The sequence below is a fragment of the Brassica oleracea genome, chromosome C1, assembly GCF_000695525.1.
Source record: "Brassica oleracea var. oleracea cultivar TO1000 chromosome C1, BOL, whole genome shotgun sequence".
Taxonomy (NCBI): domain Eukaryota; kingdom Viridiplantae; phylum Streptophyta; class Magnoliopsida; order Brassicales; family Brassicaceae; genus Brassica; species Brassica oleracea.
Window position 1 is genome coordinate 39,670,531 of NC_027748.1, and position 12,623 is coordinate 39,683,153.

General features: G+C 34.0%; 2 protein-coding genes across 3 annotated transcripts; one reads left to right on the forward strand and one right to left on the reverse strand.

Moving 5' to 3' along the window:
* Positions 1–8,232: 8,232 nt before the first annotated feature.
* On the forward strand, positions 8,233–9,908 carry LOC106301834 (myb-related protein Myb4-like). Its single transcript, XM_013738319.1, has 3 exons — positions 8,233–8,428; positions 9,162–9,291; positions 9,381–9,908. The coding sequence occupies exons 1-3, from the start codon at positions 8,233–8,235 to the stop codon at positions 9,817–9,819; spliced, it is 765 nt and encodes a 254-aa protein (XP_013593773.1). The 3' UTR covers positions 9,820–9,908.
* Positions 9,909–10,860: 952 nt separating this feature from the next.
* Positions 10,861–11,993, reverse strand: LOC106301158 (nucleolar GTP-binding protein 1). Of its 2 annotated transcripts, none has more exons than XM_013737499.1 (2): positions 11,913–11,993; positions 10,861–11,741 (listed from the first exon to the last, which is right to left on the reverse strand). In XM_013737499.1, exon 2 carries the CDS (start codon positions 11,732–11,734, stop codon positions 11,126–11,128), a length of 609 nt encoding a protein of 202 aa, XP_013592953.1. In that variant the 5' UTR covers positions 11,735–11,741; positions 11,913–11,993; the 3' UTR covers positions 10,861–11,125. The 2 variants fall into 2 exon arrangements, with proteins under 2 accessions (XP_013592953.1, XP_013592962.1); XM_013737508.1 differs by having other exon boundaries at positions 10,861–11,744.
* Positions 11,994–12,623: the final 630 nt, after the last annotated feature.

Below are 12,623 nucleotides of genomic sequence, written 5' to 3' on the forward strand. Positions count from 1 at the left end.
TTTTCAAAAACTCGGAATGTTTTATTTTTATTTGTACAACTTTGAATATTATCTAATATGTTTTTAATTTTAATTTTAATATTATATTTTTGAATTTAAATTTCAGAAAATTTATTTTTAAAAAAAAAAATATTTTTTTTTTAAATTCCGAGGAAATGAACCCTCGGAAATTTCTGAGGAACATTTCCTCGGAATATACCGAGGGACTTCTTCCTCGGAATATACCGAGGGACTCATTCCTCGGGAATTTCTGAGGAACGGATTCCTAGGGCTCTGTCCCTCGGAAATTCCCGATAAAAATTCCGAAGAACATTTCGTCGGAACTTCCGAAGATTGGACCATCGGAAAGTCCATCGAAATATCCCGAGGAAGTTCTCCCTCGGTATATTCCGAGGAGCTTTCCGACGAACTGGTGGTCCCCGGAGTTTCCTCGGAAATTCGACTATATTTCTTCATTCAACCAGACCAAATAAGAGGACGTGAGCTACACTACAAGAAAAAAGCGACATACCGAGAGAAAAAATCGTCGGTATGTCGTCGGAATAACGTTATTCCGACGACATACCGACGATTTTTTCTCTCGGTATGTCGCTTTTTTCTTGTAGTGTAGCTCACGTCCTCTTATTTGGTCTGGTTGAATGAAGAAATATAGTACAAGTTGGTGTTGGAAGGTTTCTTGCATTAGGGGTAAGCACTGATGGAATCTTGCTTTTAAGTATACCATCTTTTTGTGCATTCTTTTCTATTTGATTTAGTTTGTACGAGTAATAAAATTTGGATATGGCATTTGACTAGTCGTTGTTATTTTAAATACTTATCCAAAACCGAGTTAATTGCAAATTACTTGCTTGTTCTATTATTTACTACTTAAAAACACTTAAAATTATTTCAATTATTTCCAAATTATTAAATAATATTTTATAAAAAAAGATATTAGAGTTCGTTTGTATTTACTTAAACGAAATATGTACGTTTAATTTTAAAGAAACAAAAGATACCTGTGCTTTTTTGTTTACGTCTTACAGTCAGTGGCGGATGTAAGATGCCATTTAGTCGGGGGCACATAATTTTATTTCGGAAAATTTGGTGATATGACTATAGCAAACAACAAAATTAAGTCTATACCCATTACAATCAAATGGATATGATATTTCTATAATATTTACTATATTATCTTTTCTCACTTTCATTTTTCTTTTTAATTAACTTTATAAGTTTAAAAATTATATATTCAAATTTTTTATATGTCTATAAAAAACATAGATTTTTTTTTATATGACATTTTTGAATATTTGAAAACTAACATATATTTATAAAATTAAATATATACAGTTATAATACGAATCTATTCTATTTATAAAAAATAGAATAGAATTGTAGCTATACAATTTCTATTTTTTCTGCGTTTCATATATGTTTCAGTCCTATATCTTTCTTTATCTTCCTCTCACTCTTTCCCTCTCTCACTATTATATTCTATTTTTAAATTTTATTCTATTTATGTATCATAGAATAGAATTGTTTCAAAGCATTCAATATCTCTCTCCCTCCCTCCTTCCCTCTCTCCCTCTCTCTCTCTCTCAAAGAAATTACATTCTCTATACTCCATTTTCTTGATAATTAGGTAAATAAATGGATCTAATGTGTTGAACTGTTTAACTTAGGACACATCTGCTCATATCTTTAATCCTATATGCCTATGGAAACTGAAGAGATAAATGTTTTTTTTTTTGCTAGTATACCAACATTGTGCGGTCCAAAAAAACACTGTTCAAGACAGATTGTTATTTTCACCATAGTTTTAAGATTTTTGCCCAAATGACTTTTTTTCCTATATACTTCTACATATTATACTATATGGCCACAAATAATAGAATGATAATTTTTTATTATTTGTACTATATCAATAATTTTGTTCTTTCACATTCTATATTATACACTTAAACATCTATTATACGAATAAATATTCTTTTTCATATTAGACATTGCTTAAATGACTTTGAATTCTACAAATAGACAATACTAATATAATTAATTATCTTCTATAGTTGTATTTATATTTGAAACAGACTATTCTATATCGTTTGTATAAGTAGAATGGTATTTGGTTATTGTGTTTGAAATGCAAACGCTCACGCGCTTCTGAAGGAGTAAAATGTATATTGATGTGCTAAATTGACACACCTTCCAAGCTATGGTTATTTTGTTAATTCTTTTGCTACTATAGTCATCTCACAAATTCACCCTTTTATTTCATCATATTTAGTTGTAGGTTTAGAGGAGCATTGCATAAGTTGTATAGATTATGCAAGGAAAAAAAAAGAGACGGGAGCACGTCACGTCTTCACCCACGTCTGCCCCTGCTTACAATAAAAAGGCTTTTCTAAGACTTGAGCTTCCCAAAAATATTTTTGTTACTGTCTAGTTATTATTTCTTTTTCATTCACAACATAAATAATAAAAAACATAGTTATTTTATTTACTTTAGAAAAAATCTAACGAATAATATCAAACCATGCGTATAACATTTTGTACTAATTATTTTTTTATAAGTAAAAAGTCTATAAGATTATAATGTTGGGACTATAATATTTTATTAATTTATAGAGTTATTAATTTACAAAAAAAATATTTTTTTTATATTTTAAATACATATTTTCTAAAATAAGAGAATATTTGATTTTTGTGTATATACATTAATTGAATTTTTGAAATTCGACATTCATACTGTTTTTTATTATATTATTTAGTGTATATAAATTTTTTTTATAGAGTTTAAATGTGGTTTTAGATATAATTTTACTAAATTTCATCAAAATATATTAATGTTAGAAAAATGTAAAGATAATTATATTGTGAATATAAAACAAACAATGTAATAGTTTGTTTGTACATATATAAAATGTAATACATATAAATTATTAATTATTTATTTATAATTTTAATGAGACAAATATAATTTATAATTTTAATGAGACAATATATTTATACGGGATTTTTAAAAAGTTATTATTTTATTATTTTTCTAATTTGTGTCATCAGATAATAATTTATAAAGTTTATGCTTTACTTGTAAATATTAAAACTCTACAATATGATATCCAATTTAGCAACGATAAATACTTATTCTACAAGAAAACATATTTTTTACGAGAGCAGTATCCGTTGTAAATTCGTCGTAAACGGGGTGTTACGACGAATTAACCTCGAAAGACGTTTCGTTGATAAACGACCGTCGTAACGGAGGTTCCATCGTAAACGACTCGTTATGTTTACGACGAAATATATTGCTCGTAAAGTGCAGGGAAAGTATTCATCGTAAACGACACGTAAGACTTCGGGGTAAAGCCCACATAATGATTTCGATGTAAAGCACACGTAAATATTTTCGTTGTAAAGAACACGTAAACATTTCAATGTAAAACCCTCGTAAATCTTTTGATGTTAATCACTCGTAAACATTCGATGTAAACTCCATGTAATGTTTACGAGGAGTTTACATCGATTCTTATTATATCATTATTAGTATATAATAAATTTGAATTTATATTTAATATTCAAAATTTAAAATATTATAAATTTTAAAACAAAATATGAAAATGAAAAACATATTTTAAAAAAACATTTAAAAGTCATACAATATTTAAATTCATAATACAAACAGAAATATAAAAAAAATTACATATTGTCGAAGTAGTCGGTGGGGTTGCTCTGCTATTGACGGTTTGGATCGGACTCTTCGGGATTTCGTGATGGCAACCCAAGAGCGGCTCGTCTCTCACTCAACATTCTCTGCATAGTCGGGGTTCTCACCGCCATCACGTCTAGCAGATCCTCAAGAGAGTCTAAACGAACCTGCTGGCTATCCATTCGAACTTTCATCTGAGAAGTCTCTTCATCCCATCTCGAAGTGTATGACAAAGTTGTCCTTTCAACTTCGTTAACAGAGCCTATGCCGACTATTCGTCCCTTCTTTTTAGGAGCCACCTATAAAATTAAAACATATATTAATATAGTTAGTTATGTTAAAATATTAAAAATAACGTAAACAAAAATTTTAAGTTGTACCTCTTCGAAGATTCTGTCGGCCTCTTTGGTGGTCAATGTGACGGGTAATCCATAGGAAGACTGCTGGGTTAGTTGCGTCTCCTTTTTTTCAATCCGAGCAGCCACTGCATGAAAGAGTTTCTCAGATGCAAGATCCACAAAAACTTCGTCGGATATGGCGTGAGTCATCTTGAATAGCTTAGACAGAGATTGTAAAACTTCCGTCTTCTCTAACTACAAAAAAAATTAAATATTAAAATTTAAATTAATTGATCCAACTCCGTAACTCGTAAATACTACCACCACCGACCATTTTTTTCTTAGATTTTGTTTTGAAAATTTTTTTTCCTGATTTTTTTTTGTGTGTTGTGAGGAAGAGAGTTGTGGGAAATGACATATATATAGAGAAATTTTCGAGTTTGGTAGGTGAAATATAACAACGATTTTACAAGGAATGTTTTACATGGATTTTACAAAGAATGTTTTACATGGACATAACAACGATTTTACATGAACTTACAACCACTTTACAACGAAATTAGTTATGTTAAAGCACATAGAATACACGTTTTCACCTAAATATAACGGTAACATGTTTCGTTGTAATATCGATGTAACGGTTACGACGAATTTATCTTTCCACCTACTTTTGTCGTAAACTTACATTGACTTTACGATGCAACTGTTTCGTCGTAAAGTTACATCGAGTTTACGAAAAATTTTGGACTCCTCGTAATTTCGTTGTAAACGCCATGTAAATTTATGAGGAAATAATTTCCTCGTAAATCTTCGTTGTTATAGAAACGGTTTCTTGTAGTGTTAGAAAAGTCGAAACAAATTAAGTAACAAGTATTAGTGTCAAACTTAGCATTCTACTCTATCTTCTCTCTTCTCCACTTCACTTATATATATTTCCTTCTACTCCATCTTTTCTCTTCTCCACTTCACTTCACTTATATTTTTTTCTCCCTCTCTTCAAACTATTTAATAATTTATTTCACTGTATTCCACAATTTTGGTTTTAGATAAATACTCTACAGTTTCTTAAAATCTTTTTAATTTTTATTTTAATCACCGTGTGTAAATTTATTGAGGAAATGCAAGTTACACTAGTAAAAAACAGGGCCACAGCCACGTTAATTTTCGTGGGTATGACCAAATTTTCGTGGCTATACAGAGTAGAAACCACGAAATGCTATGAAACGCAAAACGTATGTATACGAGTGTAGCAAAAAAGACGCATGTCAAAAACGTAGCAAAGTGCCACGTGTTGCTACAAAACATTTCGTAGCAAACTTGCTACGATTTGAGACGAAACCTGCGTGGAAATGTGCTACGGTTTGATGCGAAAGGTAATGTAGCAATAAGCTACGGTTTGCTGCAATTTTTTTCATGGCTAGTTTTAATAATTATAAAAAAAAAGTTAAACACGATTATAAAATACAAATTTGAAATTTCTATAAAATGAGCAAAATGCGAATTAAAAGCTAAAATGTCATAGAAACCGAAATATATTACATAAAAATTGCAATTTTAAACATTCAAAAGATAATACATAAGGAAACAAAGTAGACAAAAGATTGTAGCTTAATACATGAACTGACCAAAACCTTACATACCAAGTTCTTGGCACCACCTATCTAACTCAGATGGGTTATTGATCGTGAGATGTTGTGGTGGAGCCGTAGACTGAGCTTGAGCTTGTGGCTGATGTTGAGATTGAATTGGAGCTTGGGGCTGACCTTGAGGTTGTGACTGAGCTTGAGGCTGAGATGGTTGTGCAGTTGAGGCAGGAGTGGAAGCTTGAGATTGGAGAGTTTGCAGAATAGTGTTGAGAGTTGCTTGGCTAGCTGACATCCCCCCGGTTACTTCAGTCTTGAAAGCATTGATTTCTGCCTTCAAATCACTGAAATCTTCCTTGACTCCAGCAATGTCTTCCTTGACTTCAGAAATGGTGGTCTCGAAGCCAGACATGCGCATATCCACGTCTAGGTTGCGCTGCAGTGAGACAGGAATTGGCACAGAGGGACTGCTGTTCTTGTACTGAACACTGCCAGGGCCATATATTGTACCCTTCTTTGTCTTTCCTCTCTGCAAAAAGACAGGAAAATAATCATAAGCAAGCATTCCAATCACAAGCACCATAACTAAGATAGATCAATTCCAATAATTAACTTAGACAATCAAAAGCATTTTCAATTACAAGCAGTCAAGCACCTTAACTAACTAAGACAATCTTCATTCCAATAATTAACTTAGACAATCACAAGCACCATAACTAACATAGACAGTCTCAATTCCAATAATTAACAAAGACAGTCTCAATTCCAATAAATAACTAAGACAACCAGTAAGATGAAATAAATAAAATGAGGATGAGAGAAGAGATGACCTTGATGTATTCTTGGTTGAGAAGATAGCGCTTTACATTTGAAGCAGCAGTGGAGTCAGTTTGACTGTCGCCAAGTGGAGATCCATCTTGCAACATCTCTTCAACAGCTTCCTCAACCTCCAGCACCATTTTGGTTGTGGCAAAACATCTCTAAAAGTTTGTGATATCTCATTCATACATGACTCCGCCAAATTATGATCAGTTTTTACTTTCATTAAACGAGATGCCAAGTATAGTTGAGAAATACCTTCAACACATCCATCATATAGTGGTTGATTGGCGGCTTCAAAATATTCAAACACTCTTTCTTCATATTGCTCTTCATTGGGTTCTTCCATCAAATTCTCTGGTATTTCAGTTGACCCATAGTCTCCTCCAAGAATGGTCTCTCCATATGGGCCGTCTTCTGCATAACTTGCTTCATTTCCCATACCCATAAATTTACCTCATGTCGATGATTTTCCAGCATCATAGTAGCTTTCTCCATGGCTTGACCAGACATAATAATTACTTTTGAAGCCAACTCGGTAAAGATGGCGAGATACGCTTCTTACATCACGTTGCTTTCTGTTTCCACATGTTACCCAAGGACATAACATGGTTTTTCGTTCCAAAAAGGAATTTTGACTTGAGGCAAAGGCGATAAAAACTTCAACACCTTCGCTAAACTCTCTTGAAACATTATTAGTACTTGGATCAATGTGTCGATCCATCCACTCTCGATTTTGAAAATAATAAGACATTGAAAACTCTTTTTTTTTAGACAAATCGTCTGATCTCACGTTTGAATTGTGAATTGTTATGGTAGTTGGTTGCAATGTGAATGAACTCTCATGCGTTTGCTTATATAGGAAAAATATTGCCACGTTTTTGCTACGAAATGCCACGAAAATTGCTACCCTTTTTGCTACGAAATGCCACGAAAATTGCTACGATTTTGCTACGTTTCTTTTCGTGGCAACCTATAAGAATCTTTCCTGCTCCCAACCAGACGGATGTGATTACACAGAGAAAATATGCCACGAAATTTCCCACGAATGATTTTCGTGGCTTCAGTTGCCACGGTTTGATTGGTGTGATATTTTTTCGGTGGGCTTGCCACGGTTTTCTACGATAAGTTTCGTGGCAATCAATTTATTTGTTTTTTTCTATTCGACTAATATATATTAATAATAAATCTCGATAGCCACGATTAAAACGTAGCAAAACGTAGGAGTGTTTGCTACGAATTGCATACCCACGATTATTTAGTGACAATTTCGTGGCTAGCCCTTGCCACGAATATATCCGTAACAATTTCGTAGCAAGGTTTGCTACGTATTTACGATTTGCCACGTTTTTCTTTTTCGTACCATTTCGTAGTTGGATCGTAGCTTTTGCGTTTTTGTCACGAAATACGCGTGGCATTTTCGTGGCTATGGCCCCGTTTTTTACTAGTGTTATTAATTTTGTCAAATATTTTTACAGATTAGTATAGGACTTTCATTCCATTTATTGACCAATTGAGATTTGAGAGGACACAACTTATATTTATAAACATATATACTTATTTACACAATCTCATTTTAGAATAAAATCTTACAAATTTTGTTAACAAAAAAGAAATCTTTCAAATTCAAACGTTTCCATATACGGGTATAAGGCAGGACATAATGACAAAAAGGAGACTTCATGATTAATTCAATAAAAAATAAATATGCGATATAGATATAAAATTCTACTAATTGACCCTTGTGGTCTTATAACCTTTGTATGCAATGTTGACACGTACATGTGTATGTGTGTATATAAACATGAATATCTCTTATCAGATTCTCCAAAAATTAAAGTCGGTGTTTGTGAGTGTGATGGGGAAAGGAAAAGCACCTTGCTGTGACCATAGCCAAATACTCAAGAGAGGGCCATGGAGTGATGAAGAAAGTGAAATACTCAAAGCTTTTATCCTCAAAAATGGTCATCGCAACTGGAGATCTATTCCTAAACTCGCTGGTCAGTCCTTTTGTCATCTCTTTGGCTTAACGGAAGTCTTAATTGTTTTGTTTTGTGTTTGTGTGTGTTAAAGGTCTTCTCTATCACATTGCATGTTCATTAATCTCTCTCTCTTTTTTTTTTCTTTCGATAAAAAAATCTCTCTCTTTTTCATTTTCATGATTTTTACATAAATCTGATTTTTTTGTTGTTGTCAGCGATGTTCATAGGTTCGTTACAATTTCTACAATTTAAACGATAAAAATTTAGAATACGTTTCAAGTGTGTTTTCATAAAATTGAATATTGAATACTTTTGTTTGTGGAATAATGAGATGTTTGACTACAATGACGGAGTCTGTAACGTTCGTCAATATTTTACCTTTATTTCCTTAAAATTAGTAGTTGAATAGGCATACGCATATTCTTCTGGAGGATGGGATAAAATTTTAATAGATGGTTTAATAAAAAAAATTATGTAAAGATATGGGTGAAACTTGAACTTCCACCATACATATGCACCATCTGACGAAATCTTCATTTAATTATTTAAATAAAATTATGAATGTTGGAGGAAGGCAAATAGATCATAATCAAATACATAAATATGCTTTTGACGCAATGCAATGTATGTTATGTATTGTTGAATTGACTAATTAACTCGGTTTCTTATATTCATTTTCTCTTTTTAAAAGTTAAGCATGTAGTTTTGGTGTTCATGATTAATAATGTGTGTTTTAACTTAAACAAAATAGGATTGATGAGATGCGGAAAGAGTTGTCGTTTAAGATGGGTAAACTATCTAAGACCAGGTCTCAAACGAGGCAACTTCACCAAAGAGGAGGAAGATACCATTATCCACCTTCACCAAACTCTTGGAAACAAGTAAACCCATGTCTCCTTAGTTTTAAAACATCCTCCATCTTTAAGTATATATACAAGCAAGAAGTATAACGAGTGCACTGATTGATCAGGTGGGCAAAGATAGCATCACACTTGGGAAGAACAGACAACGAGATCAAGAATGTGTGGAACACTCATCTCAAGAAACGATTGATAAAGAGAAACTCATCAGCATCATCAGATGTTACCAATCAAGCTCCTTCAGTGTCCCGTTCTTCCTCCTCGTCCTCCTCATCAGTCTCTAATAACGTTATTAAGAGCGAGAAGCTTAATCAGGAAGAGGAGTTGGAGCAGATCTTGGTGGAGGATATGGCATCTGGATTTGAGGTGAATGCACCACAATCACTAGAATCTCTTTTTGAAGATCGCAAGGTTCCTCCTCCTATAACCAAACCAGACTCTCTAGAAATCCGTGGGAAATCAGATGATGAGTTGTGTCGCCAAATGGTTGAACCAGGGTTAGATGATTACAACGAGTGGCTCATCTATTTTGATAACCAAACTTTCTAGAACTGCACCACCATGTCTTTTTTTTTTCCATTGACCATTTATTTTGTTTTCCTAAGAGAAGTTTAGAATACACTGAGAACATGTTCAAACTGTAGTGTATACTAATTTTCTTTTTTTAACTGTAGTGTATACTATTAACTTTGTTTTTCTCAATGTTCAGATTTCTCATTTCACTATCTGCTTTACACAGGCAAAAGGTTAAGAAAACTGGTCATCAGCATTAATCAGCATTTTCGTCTACATGCAGTGTAACTTTTACAAAAAGGTCTTTACTGCTATATGTCTGAGAGTTCTGAAGCTAATGAGGAATCATCAAGGCCTGAGGTTAAGAAAGGATCATACCAATGTGAACAACCAATGATCTCTATCTCTTCTGCAACTAGCTTCTCTTCTTTCCTCCTCTTCCCTATCCGCAGGTGTGATCTCAAACTTGAGATTAGGGTCATTTGGCCTTACCCATGTCATTTCAGATTGCTCTGATGCTGAATGTTTCTGCTGTTTCCTTTTTGTAGACTTGGTTGTGTCTCAGACGGTTAGCTTGTAATGTGTCAAAACCATAGCAGCCAGCTCTGCAGCTTCCCTCTCTCTCTCTAGATTCATTTACCAAATCTTCCATCAACTACAAACATGAGTAAATACATGACCAAGCTGAAATGCAGAAGGACAAGGCAGATGGATTAATTAATGTTACCTGGTGGTGCCTGAGCAAAAGTTCTCAATGTGGTCAAGTTCCCATTCCTTCTCTTCAAATCTCGCTTCATTTTCCATTGCATCCTCAGCAATGAGGTCCCAAACCTCTAAAACTTTAATCTCATATCTATCAATACTACACAGCTGATTCTCAAAAGATGAGATAGCTTGTCCAGCAGCAGCGGCTACTGGGGATAACTTGATTCATTGTAATTGTTAACTTGTAAAATAGGATTGGGTCTTGTATACTACTTTTAACAGACCACATCAATGTGTGTACTATAGAAAAAAAAAATATATATCAGAGAAGATGTGTGCTTCAAAAAAAAAAATTGTTTCAAACAAAAAATATATGAGAAGATATGTTCTTATGATAAAAGACAGAAGAGAAAAGCAGCACAAGGAGGTCCAACACAAAAATCATAGCCTAATGTCAGAGCATAAATAAAACAAAAAGCCGAGAAACATTAATTATTCAACAGAGCAAACGAGCTTTCATGCTGCTAATGGGTGCTCTTGAGCACAATCATCATGCATCCTAAAGCCATGTTTCTCTTCCAACTCTTCAAGCCAACGCAAAGTGTCTGGATGAACCAAGCCGGCAGCCTTTTCAACCTCAAAGGCAGATGTGTGAGGGATTGTGGAGTTTAATTTCCTTAGCCAAGACAATGTGTGAGGGAGGAGCATTCTCATGAGTGGGATCATCGTCCTGAGCCAGGATGTGCTGCCTGACCTTTTCGATATAAGCCAAAATAGGGAGGCATCTCATTGCAACGGTATACATACACCCAATAGCATTCACTTTCAGGTACTTGCACCGGTCCAGTGTATTACAATCATCCTTTTCCATAAGCTGGATAAAATACCTAGCGATTTTCATGAGCAGTTGAGTTGCATACTTGAGCTGCGCTAGAGCAAGGTCCAAGTCATCGAAATAATGCTCGAAAAAGTCTATGCACGCAGGTTCATTGATGATTGTAAACTCTCGGATAACCGTAGAGAGCTTAGCCTGAATGCATAGCCGTGCGAGCCTAAGATTGCTCAAGTAGAAAAAACGGACATCAGGGAAACTAGTATTCTTGATGACTATGGCTGGTTTCTGATGTTCCTTGAGAGAGAGGATGGCATTAGAAAAACTATTTTCATCTGGAACCACGCTCATCTTCTTGAATCTCTTCTTCAACTCCACCATTGATTCTTTATCCATTGAAGGTGCTTTATTCATCTCTGCACTGCTAAAAAAAAATTAATATTCTGTTTCTTTTGCGAAGCAAGCAAGCAATCAACTCATGCCAACATATTTATATGCACCAAAAATTCTAGGTTAAATTTTCTAAAGACAGATCGATATACATAACATAACCCCTTGAAAAGAAACTAAGATTTGACAATGAGAAACTTACGACTTGCTTGAGTCTTGGGGCTCGAGAATGAGGGAGCTTGGAGGCCTAGAGAAACACTTATTATATATTTATATATCTGTGTGCGTCTTGTCCTCCACATAAAATTAGGGTTCACCACTCATATATATGCTTCTACGTATTTAGGGTTCCCATGTTTTGGGCTTCGCATAAATTTGAATGTACTCATTAATTTGGGCTTTTAGAGCATGATTAATCTCGGTCTCTTAACCCGGGTTCTTAACTCATAATTTGACATTTTTTTTTTTACACTTTTCGGATAAAAGACAGCTTTTATATCTCTTATCCGAAGCTAAGAACCCCGACTGGGGTTAATCATGGTCTTATAAGCCAACTTATACTTAGGGTCCGACTGGTGACCATTCTGGGAATAAAATGAACGAATAAAAAAAACATAGAGGAATAAAAATTGCAGGAATGAAAATGAATGGTTGTACCATCTCAAATTTAACAAAGAATGATTTTTTTCTTTGGTTCTCTACAAAAAAAAGAATGGTAGGGAATGAGAAAGAAAAACTATTCCTCGTGAATGGTGATTTTTTTTTTAGGAACGTTAAGGAATGCATTATTCCTCGTCATTCCTTGGTCACCATTCATACCCTTAGATTCATGAGCATACTGATGTTTCTTCTTATCTTAGGTGGCCATGGATGCTGTCACTGCGGGTGACCTTGTAGCGTGGGGGGGGGGGGG

Coding starts and splice junctions, on each gene's coding strand:
- LOC106301834 (XM_013738319.1), top strand. CDS start 8,233: ATGAATATCTCTTATCAGATTCTCCAAAAATTAAAGTCGGTGTTTGTG. Junction 8,429..9,161: donor ATCTATTCCTAAACTCGCTG/GTCAGTCCTTTT, acceptor TAAACAAAATAG/GATTGATGAGATGCGGAAAG. Junction 9,292..9,380: donor CACCAAACTCTTGGAAACAA/GTAAACCCATGT, acceptor CTGATTGATCAG/GTGGGCAAAGATAGCATCAC.
- LOC106301158 (XM_013737499.1), bottom strand. CDS start 11,734: ATGAATAAAGCACCTTCAATGGATAAAGAATCAATGGTGGAGTTGAAG.